Source organism: Amblyomma mixtum, chromosome 8 (assembly GCF_055824585.1).
Source record: "Amblyomma mixtum isolate Tamu chromosome 8, ASM5582458v1, whole genome shotgun sequence".
Lineage (NCBI taxonomy): Eukaryota > Metazoa > Arthropoda > Arachnida > Ixodida > Ixodidae > Amblyomma > Amblyomma mixtum.
In genome coordinates, this window is record NC_143019.1 from 19,716,410 (window position 1) to 19,735,337 (window position 18,928).

Consider the following 18,928-nt stretch of genomic DNA (forward strand, 5'->3'; position numbering starts at 1 on the left):
TAGTCACTTGTGTGCAATGCTAAGGTTACGCCTGCTTAGTCGGCGTTTTCCTGCCAAGTGGTTGTACTGTTCCCATGTGACCCCCCTGGTTCCGATCCCTTGCCTGCAGGTTCTACTTTGTGGGCGATGAAGACTTGCTGGAGATAATCGGCAACAGCAAGAACATCCCCCGGTTGCAGAAGCACTTCAAGAAGATGTTCGCCGGTGTGTCCTCCATCATCCTCAACGAGGACAACACCCTGGTCACTGGACTCTCCTCCAAGGAAGGAGAAGAGGTACGTGCATGCATGCTTGCACACTTGCAGTCGCACCTCGGCTTTCATGCCAAAGCGCTTCATTCTGAGCTAGCAGCAGTTCGTACAGACCACCCGAGAACATAATTGAGTCTATACGATGGTAAAAAGACTAGCAAACCGTCACATGTTTAATGTTGGAATTATTAAAGATGCGACATGTGTGTAGTGTGTTTAGAGCTGGTTATCTTTGTGGCCACTAGATGCCATGAGGATTCAAGTAGCACGATGTGCTAGAAGTGTTCGTGACATCATTGTACCACCGAGATGAAGTTTTTTTTTTCTCCATAATTCGAATTCTGTGCCCACAAAGCACCTTCGGGTCTTTTGCTTTGTTTAGTGTTCAGTTTTCAGCCAATTTTCACCACAGCTAGCATTTTGTTAGGGCAATGTTATCCTTTGTGGCCACTTGTAATGGGAGTCCTTCAACCATTTAAAAGATTAGAATTTTATGCAATTGATGTGCAGTTCCAACTTGCCTGAATAACCTGCCATGCTAAAATGCCAAAGTCCTTGCCCTTATCCCTTCTTGCTGGACAGGCACAGTCTAGTGTGGTGTTCCATGGAACATCCAGCTATTGTCATTAAGCTGAAGTTGTCTTTTCTTTTGCATCTAACGGAGTGCATTGAAAGAGGAATGGATTAAACATGCGGTTGTGTTGTGTCCCACATAATGGCGTGTTCCGTGTAAAGTTGGTCCCATTCCAGTTTCCGTCCCAAGCATGTCCCATGCATGGGTGATCTGTACGTGAATAAGAAATTATTATTTAGACCCTTTGTTTTGTTTTTTGTGTATGTGTGCAGAATTGCAAGCAAAGAATCCGCTTCTGCACTAAAACTGGCCCAACACAGGCATTGATATAATTTTGGACTGTCAGAAGTACTTCAGGCTCAACTTGGCAACCAACAGTTGTAACCAAGACGTGTGACCGGGAAGCTGGTTGCAGTAATCATGTCGGCTTCTGCCGGAACATGTTCAGTGGTGCTGACAAGACCCTCCTCTCACCACCTTGTGGGGTGGGTGCACGTGCAGATGGTGTTCAGCACTCCCGTCTCCATCGCCGAGAACCCCAAGATCAACGAGTGGCTGTCACTGGTGGAGAAGGAGATGCGAGTGACCCTAGCCAAGCGGCTGGCCTCGGCGGTGGCCGAGAGCGCCCCCTTCAAGCGGGGCACCATCGACCAGCAGGAGTACATGGCCTGGACTGACCGCTACCAGGTGCGTGCACTTAAATGGACGTGCAGACAGTCTAAGACTGAGCATTGTCACACCTCAGGTTTAGCTGGGTCAGTATCGCGAGAAGCAGGACATCAACTTTAGCATCAACTGTGTGGCACTACCTGAAGTGCGCAAGTGTTCAGTCAGAATCAGCGTGAATCGTGGCCATAACTTCACCCTTAATGTAATTAGATAAAGCATTATACTGTAGTTTGTTCTTGCAGGGAGGCCAGAAAAATAGGACTATAGCTGGTTCCTTGGCTTCCCTGTTCGCCCCGCCACGGTGGCTCAGTGGTTACGGCGCTCGGCTGCTGACCCGAAACATGCGGATTCGATCCCGGCCGTGGCGGCTGAATTTCGATGGAGGCGAAATTCTAGAGGCCAGTGTGCTGTGCGATGTCAGTGCACGTTAAAGAACCCCAGGCGGTCGAAATTTCCGGAGCCCTTCACTATAGCGTTCCTCATAGCCTGAGTCGCTTTGGGGCGTTTAACCCCAATAAACCAAATCAACCAAACCAAACCTTGGCTTCCCTGTTCTTGGCAGTCGCTTCTAGTAAAGAGCTAGTAATGGTCTTGCCTGTAAATATTCATTTTTCATGTTTGGCTGCTGCAGAAGCGATCACCTTCATATTGGCTCCGACTGTATACTCTGTTGGTAAATGTAACATTGTCACCCTCTAATGGCACTCACGTGATAGTCCTGTTGTGTTCCACAGCAACGCCACGGTGGATGTGTTCAAAGACGAGCACTGCGCCCTTCTTAATTCTAGCAAAGATGGGAACTCGCAACGTTTTTGTTCATCTTTCCCCTTGCAGAGCCAGATTGTCGTCCTGGCAGCCCAGATCTCCTGGTCGGAGGATGTGGAAGCGGCCCTGCAAGCGATGGAGAAGGCTGGCCCAGATGCCAACAGCCAGCCCCTGGAGGAAGTGCTCCAGTCGGTGGAGCAGACGCTCAACGTGCTCGCTGACTCTGTGCTCCAGGAGCAGCCGCCACTGCGGCGCAAGAAACTCGAGCACCTGGTAGGTGGCTTGTTGGCGCGGTTGGGTGAAATGTGTGGCTTGGGATCCCAGGACTACAGATAACAAAACATTGCTACACTTTGCTGTAAGATATGTGAAGCAATGCTTAATTAGTGTGCAAGGAAAAACCCTGTCACTTAGGCAAATTTCACAAGTTCTGTAACCACCTGGTGCTTCATTTTGCTGACTGGGAGTGACTAGTCGGTGGTAATTTTTTGAGAGCTGTATAGCTGAATGGGAGAAATTGTTGCCGTGATACACTTTGAGTTAAGTTTTGCTTTTTTTTGCTTTGTTTGCAAGAAAGGAGTGTCCTTTTTTCGCACACAGTTCTCTCTCAGTTGGCTTGATCGGAAATCAGTTAGGCAAAGTACCAAACCTCCCTGCCTTGCTCTTTCACCCAATGTTTGATCTCTTGGAAGTTTGAATACTGCACTGCAAGGCTTTGTCTGTTGTAAGTTGGGAAGCATTGTTTTGAGATCACCAGTGGTCAGTTTGCGCTAGAACATAGGTGCATCACATTTCTTCATCATTGTGGTACAGGTTATAAGAGCTGTGTGTTGCTTTTATCGTAATGTCTTGCATTCCTCTGTTTCATAACCTGGATCCTCTCTTTTCTCTCCGACTCCTCCTCTCCTGCGCAGATCACAGAGTTTGTGCACAAGAGGGACGTGACCCGGTCTCTGCTCAAGAGTGGCGTCCGGGGACCCCGGGACTTCCAGTGGCTGAGCCAGATGCGCTTCTACTTCGACCCGCGCCAGGCCGAGGTGCTGCGCCAGCTCTCCATCCACATGGCCAACGCCCGGTTCAGCTACGGCTTCGAGTACCTGGGCGTGCAGGACAAGCTGGTGCAGACACCGCTCACCGACCGCTGCTACCTGACCATGACACAGGCCCTGGAGGCACGGCTCGGAGGGTCACCCTTCGGTGAGGAGAAAACCACTTGGTGTTTGCCTCTGCTATTGATGTTCAAATGATTTGAACTGGAAGTTCGAACTATGGAAAGTTTAAATTTAGGAAAGTAAAATGTGGTTTCTGCATGAGGCTCAACAAGGATGATCTGGAGCATGCTGTGCTTCGTGGCTAGAAGTGCATTCTTTTTAAGACGAAAGGCTTTAAGCGCTCATACTCGCGGCCATGACTCTGTCCGTCTGTCCGTTACATCTTAAGTGAAAGTCATAATTAGTCATTACTAGTCACAAGTCGTGACTTACTAGTCGGAAGTCGTGACTAACTAGTCACTAACCAGTCATGACTAACTAGTCATTATCCAGTCGTGACTAACTAGTCATTAACCTGTCGTGACTAGTTAGCCATCAACTAATTAGTTATGACTAGCCATTAACCAATCATGACTAGTCATTGGCTAATTAGTCAGGACTAACTAGTCATTAACTAATTAGTGATTAACCAATGACTAGTCAATCTTTAACCAATCATGACCAGTTAGTTGTTCATGGGTAATTAGCTATGACTAGCCAATCCAAGTTGCCCCATAGCCGCCTCGTGTGTGCCTACAGCCGTTGTCTTGTTGGTGGCAAGGCTTTCACCTTGTGCACTTTAGATTGTCAAAGGGCCGCCTGAAATTTTTATTGTGCACTTCACCGTGGTCTCTGTGCAGGGCCGGCCGGCACGGGCAAGACGGAGTCCGTGAAGGCCCTGGGACACCAGCTGGGCCGCTTTGTGCTGGTGTTCAACTGTGACGAGACGTTTGACTTCCAGGCCATGGGCCGCATCTTTGTGGGCCTGTGCCAGGTGGGCGCGTGGGGCTGCTTCGACGAGTTCAACCGGCTGGAGGAGCGCATGCTCTCGGCCGTCTCGCAGCAGATCCAGATGATCCAGGAGACCCTGCGCAGCCGCGAAGGTGGAAAAGGTGGGTGACTGGCACATTCTGGGTTGTGCTTCTCGGAAGCACATTGTCCAAGTTTGATGATGACACCTGGATAGTTATGTTGGCAAAGGGCGCATAACTGATAGTCCATTGGCGTAAAGGATGGAAGAGAGCTAGGTGGACAGATGAGGCTGCGAAGGAGGAAAGGGTGGGTGACTGACACATTATGCTTCTCGGAAGCACATTGTCCAAGTTTGATGGTGACACCAGTATGGTTATTTTGGCAAAGGGCACCTAACTGATAGTCCATTGGCGTAAAGGATGGAAGAGAGCTAGGTGGACAGATGAAGTAAGGAGGTCTGAAGAGGTCTGAAGCTGCAAGGTCACACAGTGCAATGTTAATGCTTCTGGTTATGCTTCCAATTTATCTATAATATGAAAATCAGCTAACCTACGTTGTCTCGTAGTCTCTCATAACTGTAATTATGGCCACCGCGATGGCTCAGTGGTTATGGTGCTCGGCTGCTGACCCGAAAGACGCGGGTTTGAACCTGACCGCAGCGGTCAAATTTCGATGGAGGTGAAATTCTAGAGGCCCATGTACTGTGTGGTGTCAGTGCACGTCAAAGAACCCCAGGGGGTCTAAATTTTCGGAGCCCTCCACTACGGTATCCCTCATAGCCTGATTTGCTTTGGGACAGTGAAACCCCATAAACCACTGATATTAAGGAAATGGGTGGTTTCTATTTCTTTTTATTACCATTGTAATCTTTCTGTCGCCACACCCCCCCACCATTCTCTCGAAATGCAGAGCAACTCTCCGTGGAACTGATTGGGAAGCAGGTGCGGGTGAACCCGGACATGGCCATCTTCATCACAATGAACCCGGGCTATGCGGGCCGCTCCAACCTGCCCGACAACCTCAAGAAGCTGTTCCGCTCGCTGGCCATGACCAGCCCCGACCGGCAGCTCATTGCCCAGGTCATGCTCTTCTCGCAGGGCTTCCGCTCGGCCGAGAAGCTGGCCTCCAAGATTGTCCCCTTCTTCAAGTGAGCACCTGCTTTCTCTTCACCTCTGTATTTAAATTCAGTTTCCCAACTTTTCCCTAGTTTAAGAAAGTTGCAGCAGCTTACACTAGGAAAGTGATGAGGGCTTCTTTTTTGCACAAAATGCACTTGATTGCTTCAGCCTTTATCCACAAGAAAGTTCTGTTGAGAAACTTTTCCAGTGGGAATTTTTTGTTTTGTTTGTTTAAGCTTGGGCTTGTAGCAAACTGAGATCTCTGGTCTTGTCCTCCCTTTTTGCAGGCTGTGCAATGAGCAGCTCTCCAACCAGTCGCACTACGACTTTGGTCTACGTGCACTGAAGAGTGTGCTCGTGAGTGCTGGCAACATCAAGCGTGACCGCATCCAGCGGATCCGCGATGAGCTGCGCGAGAAGGGCGAGAATGCCGTTGAGGAGAACTCCATCGCGGAGCACCTACCCGAACAGGAGGTGCGTGCCAGCAATTGTACACGTGGCATGAAGTGTACCTATTTACTCGCATAAGGATTGTACCCCCAAATTTTGTTGGCAAAATTCAATTTTTTTTATTCCCCGCGTAATGATCGCACCCCGAATTTGTCATGTGCCAAGTCTAGCCGATGATGATCGTGCTTGCCGTCTGTCTGACAGATGGCACATGCAGATGACCATCTTGCTCTGTCAGCTCTGCTGCGGCAGCCGCCTGTTGGTTGACCTGCAGTGACACGGGCAGTCTAAACGCGGTTGTGCTTAACCGCGGATGCCAAACTTAAGTGCGGTTATCTCGAATCACGGTTCGCTGTTGTCACAAGGCTTGCCACCGTTCTGGGTTGTGGTGCAACAACCGAAGTGGCGCATTGATCCGGAGCGAAGCGACATTTGCAAATATCATGAAGGGCAGTTGGCGCAGTGTCGAGAGTGCCGTCCGACGGCGCAGCCCGGTTGCCGCACTGCCTCCACAGCCAAATGCATTGCATAATATGCCCTGGGATAAAGTAATGTCAAAAATGAATCCTCCTTGAGGACCGCTGACCTGTGCCGAGTTACTGGTAGGAGTAATAACTGCAATACAAGCTAGTTTAATGTTCGCAGCCGTGTAGTAGCTGCCGCCATTGCAGCGCGACTGACCCGCGAGCACGCCAGCTCCGCTCCTAAGGCATTGCTGAAATCGATTGTATATAATTCTTTTAATATGAAACAATGAGGTTGTCTGTAAGGCAGCGCCATAATTAGACCATTTAGTATAGCGTTGGTCAATTCAAAAGCGCCGTCCACTGTGGCTTCGATACGAAACAAGTTAGGCCTAGGGACGACTAGGGAGGAGCACACTAGAGTGCCGTCGTCCACCGCGCTCGCGGACGGCACCATTGCGTTGAACACACGGAATCTGGTGCTGTGAGCATTGCGTGCGTGTCAATTTAACGCTGCGGCAGGGACCGGACATTTTTCGGCGTAACGGCAGTAAAATCCGTATCTTGAGCGTTGGGACGTTGCTGCAGTACGCTGTTGCTGCGCCTCCAGACGAGATCGAAGGCTGCATAAAAGCGCCGTCGCGCGGCACCATGCACACTGCCCATTATGATGTGTTGCTCTTGGAACATGATTTAGTGTGAAAAAAGCATGTCCTTGAAGTGGGACAGCTCATGCGCTTTTCGCACTCTACCTTTTCGGTTAACGGCGTAAGTCGAGGTCGCCAAGCTCGATTCACGATAACTGCGTTTAGTGGCATAACCGCGGGCAGCACGCCCATGTGACAAGGGTAGTTTGACCTGCAACTTGTTTGCGTTTTCGGTGCTCAAAAATTTTTTGCAGAAAATTTACCCCGTGCATTGATCGCACCCCTAAATTTGCGTCAATTTTTTGGAAAAAAAGGTGCAATCATTATGAGGGTAAATATGGTATATTCGTGTTTTTCTGGTGCAAACAAATGCTTACCCTCTATGCACACCGTGAAGCTGACTTATGTCGCTATATCAGGGTGTCTTGGAATTGTTGTTAGGGATACCATAAAGGCGTCGCAAAAGGGCTAGCATATTAGAGCTCTGTTGCTATGTTTTGAAGCTGTTTGAAAGAAACTTATGAACCAGGAATATCATCCTATTTATTAGTAACTGCTCAGATCGTTAAAGGATTTGCCAAAGGCAACTTTCATGACATCGTTGCCTGGTTGCAAATATGTTAAAGGGACAGTGAGGAGAGCACTATTAATATTTTTTTTATAGCAAAATCCGATAGTTCGGCATGTCATGGCTTTGTTGCCACTTGGCCGGCAGCGAAAGATGCGTTTATTTCTAAGAAATTTGGATTCGAAGTTGCAAAAGTTTTTCCCGCCGCTCTGATTCAAACTTGGGATTCTCCTATGACGATACAGGACTAAGTGATGTGAAACATGACGTAACGCAGACTCCGTGATTTCTGGCGGCCAGCAGTGCGGCCTAGCAGCAGCCGAAAAGAAAGCTACCGCTGGCCGCACGTTGAAGGCATCTATCGGCTATTGCAGCCGTCGCTACAGTCGCTTCGCTTACGTTAGCACTGGCGTTTTGCCAGCGTTACGATGGATCTCGTTCTCGAAGTCGTCAAAGAAGTTCTTGCAAATAGACACCTTTAGCATACCGTGTACCTTAATTGTTACCGCTAGCGGAATACCGGGAGCTCGCCTAACACCGGTGAGCAGGCGCTGATTGGTCCCGATGCTTCAGGCACGTGCCTAGCTGCCGGGCACGTGGCGCCATCTGGCGACGTCAAGGACATTTGCGCTTGCATTGGCTGCGCCTCAGTGATTTGTGGCTTCTCGGGTCCTAGAGTTGCTAGAACCAAAAAGTTCTAGCAACACTGCTTTGTCTTATGACGTCATCACGCTTGTACTTGCGAGTTTGGCCTGTGGTGGCGATACCTGTATTTTGGTTCTTGCTCTTTTCTACGTTACAAGAGCTTTGTTGTCAGTATGAGTGGCGTTCTTGTAATCAGGAGCTGGTATTCTGTCGATACAAGCCAACTTCAATTTTTCCTCAGTGTCCCTTTAAGGAGTGACAAAGGTTACTTGTCTTCCTTGTTCAGGATATGTACTGATGCCACCCTTGTCCCCCCCGATCCCCTCAGATCCTGATCCAGAGTGTGTGTGAGACCATGGTGCCCAAGCTGGTGGCTGAGGACATCCCCCTGCTGTTCTCGCTGCTGTCGGACGTGTTCCCCGGTGTGTCCTACACCCGGGCCGAGATGCGCAGCCTCAAGGAGCACATCGTCAAGGTCTGCCAAGAGATGTTCCTGGTGGCGGGCGAGGGCGAGGAGCAGGGCGGAGCCTGGATGGAGAAGGTGGGGGGGCCCCTCTACTTTTCCTCCTTTCTTGCAGCAGCCACGAGCTTTTCGCTAGAAAATGTGGTTAAGGGAGTGGTTGGCTACTCGATTATATGACAGGCTCTCTTTATTGGGAAATGGTTGTCTAGTTGTGTGTAGCTGTCCTCAAGGAATGAGAAGTTGTCTAATTGGAAATGCCCTTAGTAGTGGAGAAGAACCAGAAAGGCTGAAATCTTTGCTTGGTGACTGTTGTCTCAAGTCCCTTGCCTGATGCCAAAAGCAAAATGGTACTGCCTAGCTCAAACAATATTGTTATTGTTAAATGGCGGCCAGCCGAAGAATGAGACGTGGTGACAAAGAGACAATTTTAATTGCCCACAGCCTAGCGCGAGCGCTTCATCCTGCTCCACTGCCAGCTTCGTCTTCTTCGTGACAATACATAGAACAGGCATTGAGCTAGATGATCTTCGCAGGCTAAAGTGGCATTTCACACTGCCCTAGAAAAAGCAGGTGCTAAGGAAAACTGGCATATGCGCTTCCTCTGTTACTAATACGATTGATTTTTGCATGTGTTGCAGGTTCTGCAGCTGTACCAGATCTCCCAGCTGAACCACGGCCTCATGATGGTGGGCCCCAGCGGCAGTGGCAAGTCGACCGCCTGGAAGGTGCTGCTCAAGGCACTCGAGCGCCTCGAGGGCATCGAGGGTGTGGCCCATGTCATCGACCCCAAGGTGAGGGAGTCTCCTCTCCCTGCCCAGCCTTTCAGCTTTGTGTTCAGAAGTGGGCTGCGAATGAAAGAAGAGCACTAGAGGTCAAGGAAATAACAGGCAACAGTGGTGGCTTGTTGTTTCCTCTATTTTCCTTTTGCTATCCGTAGTCGTCAGTCAACCTGACTCGCTATCTTTCTGTTCACGTTATTGTATATTTGTTGTCCTGTTGTCAGTGTCACTGGAAGCATCTAAATGTAATTGCGAGGTGTGACCTGATTTTGCATAGTTATGTTGTTCCTCTTTTCATTCTTCTTGTGGCTGTAGAAAGCACTGTGCACATGTATGATTGTAGTGAATGTATTCTTTTACTGTGCTAGCAGCAGTAGTGTCATTTCTGAAAAGCCTGGCATCGGCATTGGTGGTGTTGGTGTGAAGCCCCAGAGAAAAGTGTAGAGGGGGAAAGTGGAGTAGTCATTCTTAGCTGTCAAAGAGTAGTCGAGTGGAGAGGGAGGAAATTGGAGATGGGTGCTAATATGTAATGGCACTCCTAGTGCAGATCCTGCTTTAACCATCGGAATAATCGGCTGTAAATTTTTTTCATTGCTTTTTCAAGATTAGCAGTAACCTATTGCAGTGGCCTTGAGACTGTTCAGCTGGTTGTTTTTATGGACTTCGCTTATCAGAGCCGATAGCCCTTATCCTTGGCCTGATGCTCACTCTGTGCACTCGTCCTTGCAGGCCATCTCCAAGGAGGCACTCTACGGAGTGCTGGATCCAAACACCCGTGAGTGGACGGACGGACTCTTCACCCACATCCTGAGAAAGTGAGCAGTGGTTCGCTTGTTTGGCTGTTGCAGTTCTAGCTAGCATGTGCACAGAGTGAAGTCCAAGAGGTTTCTTGTTAACATCATGGGAGTTGCTTGGTCTTGTGTAGGCAGTAAGTGGTGTGGTAATTTTGTCGGAGTCTGCAAAGCTCTGTAAGCTCTGTTAGTGGCAACTTGGTGCACTAGCTTTGTCGTGTGCAGGATGGCAGACCAAGCGTACAACCTTACAGGCATTGAAGATTTCATGGTTAAGCGATGAAATGCAAAGACACTTGTGTAGTGGAATTTCGCTGCACGAATAGTACAAAAAGGATATAGCCGCCACAGTGGCTCAGCGGTTATGGTGCTCGGCTGCTAACCCGAAAGACACGGGTTTCATTCCAGCTGCAGGTGTTTCATTTCGATGGAGGTGAAATGCTGGAGGCCCGTGTGCTGTGCGATGTCAGTGCACGGTAAAGAACCCCAGGTGGCCGAAATTATCCAGTCTTCTGCTATAGCGTCCATCAAAGCCTGAGTCACTTTGGGACTTTAAGCTTCATAAATCATAAATCACAAATTGGATGTTAATTTATGATAATTTAATAGCTGACGTTAAAGAATCCTGAGGATCTTTCTGTGACCAGCACCGCTGTTGAATGCAGTTGCAGCTATTAGATGACTTTTGGTTAGTACCATCCTTTTCATAGCAACCTTTCCTGTCTTTAGGTTTTATAGAAGTGCACTTGACTGTTGTGGATGTCATTAGGAGCTGTGAGAAACAGCATAACACACTTGCTGTGTAGCATGAGTTGTCCACATTTTTAAAGGTCGAAGAGAAGGGCATAAGTGAGCATTGAGCAGTGTATGGAGTACTTTTGCAAATATGCACCATCACCACTCTATCTGTACTTCTTACTGCTCCCTCTCAGGATCATTGACAATGTGCGTGGGGAGATCAACAAGCGCCAGTGGATCATCTTTGACGGGGACGTGGACCCCGAGTGGGTGGAGAACCTCAACAGTGTCCTGGACGACAACAAGCTGCTGACGCTGCCCAACGGCGAGCGGCTGAGCCTGCCGCCCAACGTGCGGGTGATGTTCGAGGTGCAGGACCTGCGCTTCGCCACGCTGGCCACGGTGTCCCGCTGCGGCATGATCTGGTTCAGCGAGGACGTGCTCAGCACCGAGATGGTCTTCGAGCACTTCCTGCTGCGGCTGCGGCACATCCCGCTCGAGGAGGCCGAGGAAGAGCACGCCTACCGCGGCAAGAAGGACGCCAAGGAGGACGCCCTCTCCCCGACTCTGCAGACCCAGCGGGACGTGGCGCTCATCCTGCAGCCCTACTTCGGCAGCGAGGGCCTGGTGGTCCGTGCGCTGGAGTGGGCCTCAAGGCAGGAGCACGTGATGGACTTCACCCGCTTCCGGGCCCTGGGCTCCCTCTTCTCCATGCTCAACCAGGCCACGCACAATGTGCTCGCCTACAACCATTCGCACCCCGACTTCATGATGCAGGTGGGTCTCACTGCTGGTGGATGATGGACAGTGGCGTGGCTCTCTAGTGCTAAGGAGTACTGTGCTAAGAGTACTAAGGAGTACTAAGAATACTAAGTACTACGGAGTGCTAAGGAGTACTAAGTACTGTGGAGTTTGCGAAACTACATGTTTCATCCTCGACTAAAGATGAGTGGCCTCATACAAGTGCAGCAAGGTCGCTCTGTCCTTGCACTTGTCGAACTGTCTTCTTTCCTCTTGCATGAGAGATTTCCTGCGTGCTTAGTGATATCAATCCTTTTGTCACTCCTGCTTTTGGAGGTGTGAAAGTATGAAGATTAGTACTTAGATCAGCTTCTGCGGTGTTTGGGCTGATGGGAGCAGTAATGAGTCCAACCTCGGTTAGTTGTTTTTTTAATCATGATGCAGGTCAAGAACACTCGCTTACAGGTCTGCTTTTATGCTGTGAAATTGAACTTGGTATTGACAAATCATTTTGGCATTATACTACTGGGTGTCTGTCCGTGGTGGCACGTGCGCTGCCATGTGAAGTCAGTGATGCATTTAACGATTGAGGCACTTCTATAAGCTGGACTTCTAATAAGCTGAGCATACCTACAAGCTCCACCAAACTTGTGTGCAACAGATTAGGTGGTAGCTGGAAGTCCGCGTGATGGAAATCTGTGTGTAGACTAGATACAGCTGAACTGTGTTACAGAAGTCCACACTTTACCAAAGATATTATCGTGATCTTCTAAGTGGCTGGAGCTGACATACTGACAGAGTTTCCTTTGCCCTGCAGCAAGACCAGCTGGAGAAGTACATTCCCAAGTGCCTGGTGTACGCCCTGCTGTGGTCGTTCGCCGGTGACGGCCGGCTGAAGGTGCGCTCCGAGCTGGGCGACTTCATCCGCAGTGTGGCCACCGTGCCCCTGCCGGCCAACATGGGGCTGCCCATCATTGACTACGAGGCAAGCAGTGGGCCCCAAGGAAGGCCTGATTTCTGTATCTCCTTTTTTTTTTCTCTTTGCTTACTTTGTGCTTTGTAGACATCTTTCACTGTTTTTCCGAAGTATGGAAGAATTTTTCAGAATTTAGTGCCACTCATTTAACTGATTTTATACACCGATGATTCTGAGTCTTGTGGACCGAGGCTGACCTAAAGTGATGTTTCATGAGTGTGAGCAATATGCACGGGGTACAAGGCCTTGCTGCTTCCTCACAGTTTTTCATTAGTCAGCTGTAACACAGTTGTTGCAAGACAGTGTTTCTTTTGAGTTTAGCTCAAATGGTTGCTGTTAACAGTGAGCAGCTATACTCTGAGGAGCAATCATTGAAGGGTATTGCCGTAGCTTTGGTGAATGCCAATATACACGCATGTCTCAAGTCCAGATGTCTCGGTTTGCACTTAATTTATGTTTTTGATGTGTAAATTATGGCAAAGGGTGCATGTACAATGGCATTGACCTTCGCTTTGCTCTCAGTAGTCTTGCCAGGGAACAGCAAGTAAGGAATGTTCGTCCATAGCAAATTGTCCGCCCTTCGTCTTCCTCAGGTGTCGCTGTCGACGGGCGAGTGGGTCCCCTGGCAGAGCAAGGTGCCCCAGGTGGAGGTGGAGACCCACAAGGTGGCCGCGCCAGACGTGGTGGTGCCCACGGTGGACACCGTGCGCCACGAGGCCCTGCTCTACACCTGGCTGGCGGAGCACCGGCCCCTGGTGCTGTGCGGACCACCCGGCTCAGGAAAAACCATGACCCTCTTCTCAGCCCTACGCTCCCTGCCCGACATGGAGGTGGGTGTCAATCTCTCTCCCATGCACTAAACACATAGCATTTATAGTGGTGCAACACCTTTTAAGAGCGTTAGCTCTTACTCATCACGTTCTGAGATTTCGTGGGGTCTGCTACCACCCTGAGATCACAGCGCCATCTGTGGCAGCAACTAGAAAACAGCACATCTCTCATTGAGAGCACCAGCTACAATAGCATCATAGAAACAACCTCCTGCTGCTTGCCAATGGTGACGTCACGGTTCAATATGGTGGATAGAGGTGGAATTATAACACTCGTTACTTCAAGGTGTTTCAGACGGTGGCAGCCTTTTTTTTTTTTAATGCATGTGTGGCCCACTTTCTTAACTGGTTAGTAGGTGTGCCCCCTAGATTAGGTGGTGACATCTTTCCCATAGATGGAATGTAACAACTGTCTCCTTTTTGCCATAAATTGACACCTCTAAGCACGTTTCGCGCTGCTGTGCAATTAAGTAGATGGGAAGTGTAGTTGCTGTTGGAAACAAAATAGCACAGCACAACTCCAGGTGCTGTCAAAAGTTGAGGTGTAAAGAAGTAAACGCTGCAAACAAAATTTGAGGACATTTTAGTTTTAAGCAGGCCAGTCAGGGCAAGGGTGGCAAACTGCACCAGAGCATGCCAGTGTACTCTTGAGTCCCTCGTTTCTTGTTTTCTGATGTCCCCCTGGCCCATGTTCCCCACAGGTGGTGGGCCTGAACTTCTCGAGTGCGACCACCCCCGAGCTGCTGCTGAAGACCTTCGACCACTACTGCGAGTACCGGCGCACACCCAACGGCGTGGTGCTCTCCCCGATCCAGTTGGGCAAGTGGCTGGTGCTCTTCTGCGACGAGATCAACCTGCCCGACATGGACAAGTACGGTACGTGCTTTCACCTTTTTCAACCACGGCCTTGGTGAGCGAAAGGCTTTGCTAGAATGAACTGTACAGCATTTGTAGCTGTGGATATACCGGCACCCGTTTTTTTATTATTCTATATTTTTTAAGTTTTTCACGCTTTATTAAATTTTAGGCTTGTTCCTCTGATAGTGCAGCACTGATGAGTATATATCACTGGCCTTGTGCACTGAATTTACTTGTTGGCAGTTTTCTTGGGTTTTGCCAACCACTGGATTCAGGTGTTGTCATTTGTCACTTGTGTCTGAAGTTCAGCTTGGAGCAAAAAAAATATAGTGTTGTCATGCATGTCAGCTGTAACTGCGGATAAAAATGTACAGTCTCGGTCCAAAGTCTTCAAACCACATTTTTTTGCTTGTCAGCCTAGTAATAGGGAGCTTATGGCAGCTGTGAAGCTCTATATCTTGAGGGAGCCGCCGCGGTGGCTCAGTGGCTATGGTGCTCGGCTGCTGACCTGAAAGACGCGGGTTCGATCCCGGCCGCGGCGGTTGAATTTCTTTGGAGGAGAAATTCTAGAGGCCCGTGTACTGTGCGATGTCAGTGCACGTTAAAGAACCCCAGGTGGTCGAAATTTCCGGAGCCCCTCACTACGGCGTCTCTCATAGCCTGAGTCGCTTTGGGACGCTAAACCCCATAAACCAACCAACCAAAATTCTAGAGGCCCGTGTACTGTGTGATATCAGTGCACGTTAAAGAACCCCCAGGTGGTTGAAATTCCCAGGGTCCTTCACTACGGCATCCCTCATAGCTTTGGTCACTTTGGGATGACAAACCCCATCAACCAAGCCAAACCAACTAAGTCTTGAGGATGAGGAAAATGTTCATCCTCATTTTTTAAGACTTGTTGGTCCCTAGTGGTGTCACGAGGGCACCACTGTAGGGCTTAAAAGTGAACCGTGGGGCCTGAAGACTTTTGACCAAGGCTGTATGCGGAACTGTTATGATTCCTGGCCTTGAAGTGCCTTAGGTTGCATTCGTGCGTTCAAGTACAGGTCTGCTTTGGTGGCTGGCTGTCACTGTCATGCCGCGATTCACTCGTCTTCCGTCTTCTCAGGGACGCAGCGAGTGATCTCCTTCCTGCGTCAGCTGGTGGAGCACGGAGGCTTCTATCGGACCACGGACCACACCTGGGTCCGGCTGGAGCGCATTCAGTTCGTGGGCGCCTGCAACCCACCAACAGACCCTGGCCGAAAGCCACTCTCACACAGGTGAGTAGTGGCGGGGAGAACAGAACCGCTTCGAGCATTCAAATATTTGCTGAATGCCGTAGAATAGTTTTACGAATGTGAATGAATTAGTGTCCGGAGACAGGGCTTTAGCTCTTGTTCAAGCATATTAAGAGCAGTTTTTTCTCCTTGGGCTCTCTTCTTACTCCCCCTTGTTAACATGGTGTTAAACACAAGTGATGTTCTTTCGTGTAAGATGAGATGTGAAATTGTTACCTGAGGCAGCACATTTTTTGTTGTTGTTGTTGTTGTTGTTGTTGTTGTTGTTGTTGTTCCAAGAGTATTCTTTGCAGTGAGCTGCACCTTGAAGATCTTGACCTTGGGGAAGTGGACTAGGGATCAGATTCTTGTCGACAGGGGCCATTAACAACTATATTGTCTTTTGTTCTTCGCTGCATTGTAAATGCTTCTGATGTCTCCAACTGAAGGCATTGCACAGGCATGATTGCTGGTTGGCTGCATCAGATTCTTGTCGACAGGGGCCATTAACAACTATATTGTCTTTTGTTCTTCGCTGCATTGTAAATGCTTCTGATGTCTCCAACTGAAGGCATTGCACAGGCATGATTGCTGGTTGGCTGCATCTAGTTCACAGTACAGTCACCTCGATACAGCGAACAGGAATATAACTATTGCTTGTATCGAGCTGTTCCTAAATATTTTTAGCAAACACATACAGTTCTTACTTTGTATATCCAGTGTGGTTTGTCATAAAATGGATATCTCAAACAGATGTCTTCTTGGGTGGCAGGTGGCAGGTTCTGCCTCACTACATGAATGACTAGTGGTGGTGCAGCAAGCGTTTGCGCCATGGTTCATGCTCTATCTCACATTTGCCAACTGCGCCACAGCAAATGCAGGGGCATGAACAGTTGGTAGCCAGGCAGTCAGTACCTGTTTACACATCTTGCACTCCGGCGCCATGGTTGGTTGTAGATTTCCGATAGCCAGCCTATGCTTTAGTTGACTGTCATTTAGCAGAGGTGGTATAAACTCGATAGCTTTCGTTCTTGCGTCCAGTTTTTCATGCGACACTGCTGTAATGTGTGGAAGACACCCTAGATGGTGTTTATTAACCTTCTGCGGCTGTGGCTGCGATGCTGTGTGGGAAAGCCAACCTAACTGTAGTTTGGCACTCGGTTTTTTATGGCCTCTGCAATCGCCTGCAGCAGCTTTGAAACTCTTAAAATTTAGGGAAAGGTGACTAAATTTCACTTTTCTGTCATGAGCTTTTGACAAAATTTTTCAAGTTTGGCTATATAGAACTATTTTACATTTTTTTTTACTTGTTTACTATAGAGGCTTCACTGAGTTCTACTAGATTGCTTGTGGGTCACATTTGCTTCATGAGCCCTCCTTTATCGGGGCCTACACAAACGTGGCCTGGGCTGTGGGTGACCATTTTACGTGGCAGGTCCGTTGATTGAAGGACAGATGAAGGGCAACACATGGAACAAGCTGGTGCAATGCGTGCATTAATTGGCCCGTTGCAGCAGTGTTTTGCTTGATGATGGGAACGAAGCTTCAAGTTTGCAGTCTTGAAGTCAAATCCAACCAGCTGTTCGCTGTGTGAGATGGGAAGTGTCAGTTCTGCTGATGATCCAGTGGTTGCTGTTCAGTGGTGGAAAACAATTTTTTTTTTACAGGTCATTCTGATCCTTACTCAATAGCTGGCAATCAAATATTTTGCATGTACACCTGCAGTGGCGCGGTGCTCTTTGCCGTGCGTCTTTTTGGATCTAAGTGCGTGGAGTTCTCAAATTGGTGTCTTTTTCACAAAACCAGGTTCCTGAGACACGTGCCAGTGGTCTACGTTGACTACCCGGGTGAGACATCCCTCAAGCAGATCTACGGCACCTTCAACCGTGCCATGTTGCGGATGGTGCCTTCACTGAGAGCCTACGCCGAGCCGCTGACTGCAGCCATGGTGGAGTTCTACCTCATGTCCCAGGTGGGAGCCGCGCTGATTCGCCCTGTGTGGAACTGTTGTCTCTGCAGTGACTGAACAAGCTTAAGCATATACAGCATGTGACACATGGGAGCTGCAGGTGGAAAAATGCGTACATTTGTTCGGCATTTACCGTATTTACTCGCATAATAGGCGCACTTTTTTTTCAGAAAATCGGGCTCAAAGTTAGGGGTGCGCCGATTACGCGGGGTAAAATTTCCGAAAATTTTCGACTCGCATTCTCGAGCTTAAAAATTAAACATATGATAAGAACATGACTACCCTCACATTTACCAATAAATCCAGCATAAAAGTAAAACTGAAAGCCACCTACTTACCTTGCTTTGAACATGCGAGAGACTTCGACTTCACACACAAAAATTTATTTACAGACATGTCATGGTGCCCCCCCCCCCTCCCCTCCCCCTATTCGGAGTCCGAGAGCACAGACTCGTCACTGCTGAGTGGGGACTCATTTTCCTTGTCCGAACTCCATAGCATGTCGTCTTCGCTCGCATCTAGTGCGTTTGAGATGCCTGTCTTCTTAAAGCTTTTCCTGATGGTTTCGTCGGAAATCTCTCGCCAGGCTTCGTCGACCCATGCACACAACATTTCTACAGACGGCCTCTTAATTTTGCCACCTGGAGTCAGCTGATGCTGCCCTCCAGCCATCCAATTAGTGTACAGCCTTCGGACGTTGTCCTTAAAAGGCTTGTTTAAGGACACGTCCAAAGGCTGCAGTACCGACGTAAGGCCGCCCGGAATCACGGCAATATCCGTGCGCAGCTCCCTTAATTTACGCCGTACACCTTCCACGAGGTGCCCGCGAAAGCTGTCTAAAACGAGCATGGCTGGGTACAAAAGACCACCCGGCCGCCGGCCCCAGACAGTCTTGATCCAGTCCAGCATCAATTCCTCATTCATCCAGCCTTTTTCCTGGACCCTGACGTGGATGCCGCGAGGAAAAGTGCCCTTCGGAAGCGTCTTACGCTTAAAAATAACGTAAGGCGGCAGTTTGCGCCCGTCCGCAGTCACTGCTAACATTACTGTGCACCTTAGCTTTTCAGCGCCAGACGTTCTGATAAGCACACTTCGCGCACCTTTCTCTTCGACAGTTGTGGACCTCGGCATGTCGAAGCAGAGGGGGGTTTGGTCCGCATTTCCTATCTGCGATAAAATAAAGTTCTTTTCCTGCCGCAGCCGTATAATGAAACGGTGGAAATCCACCACCTTGTCCTCATATGCCGAGGGCAAGCGCTGGCACAACGTTGTCCGCCTTCTGAGAGAGAGTCCGTGTCGACGCATGAAGCGCGTTGTCCACCCTGAACTTGCTTGGAAGTCTTTCACTTCGATGCCCTGCGCTCGGGCAA

General features: G+C 49.2%; 1 protein-coding gene across 1 annotated transcript in view; it reads left to right on the plus strand.

The window, feature by feature from the left end:
* Positions 1-18,928, plus strand: part of Dhc64C (dynein heavy chain, cytoplasmic) — a 90,422-nt gene that overhangs the window by 35,578 nt on the left and 35,916 nt on the right. Inside the window, exons 27-42 of the mRNA XM_089556736.1 lie at positions 110-275; positions 1,327-1,512; positions 2,329-2,532; positions 3,174-3,456; positions 4,151-4,402; positions 5,172-5,409; positions 5,668-5,854; positions 8,483-8,695; positions 9,256-9,408; positions 10,126-10,211; positions 11,120-11,702; positions 12,484-12,651; positions 13,236-13,472; positions 14,174-14,348; positions 15,439-15,592; positions 17,396-17,561. Of these exons, the coding sequence (XP_089412862.1) occupies positions 110-275; positions 1,327-1,512; positions 2,329-2,532; positions 3,174-3,456; positions 4,151-4,402; positions 5,172-5,409; positions 5,668-5,854; positions 8,483-8,695; positions 9,256-9,408; positions 10,126-10,211; positions 11,120-11,702; positions 12,484-12,651; positions 13,236-13,472; positions 14,174-14,348; positions 15,439-15,592; positions 17,396-17,561 (3,451 nt within the window). The remainder of the gene's footprint in view (positions 1-109; positions 276-1,326; positions 1,513-2,328; positions 2,533-3,173; positions 3,457-4,150; positions 4,403-5,171; positions 5,410-5,667; positions 5,855-8,482; positions 8,696-9,255; positions 9,409-10,125; positions 10,212-11,119; positions 11,703-12,483; positions 12,652-13,235; positions 13,473-14,173; positions 14,349-15,438; positions 15,593-17,395; positions 17,562-18,928) is intronic.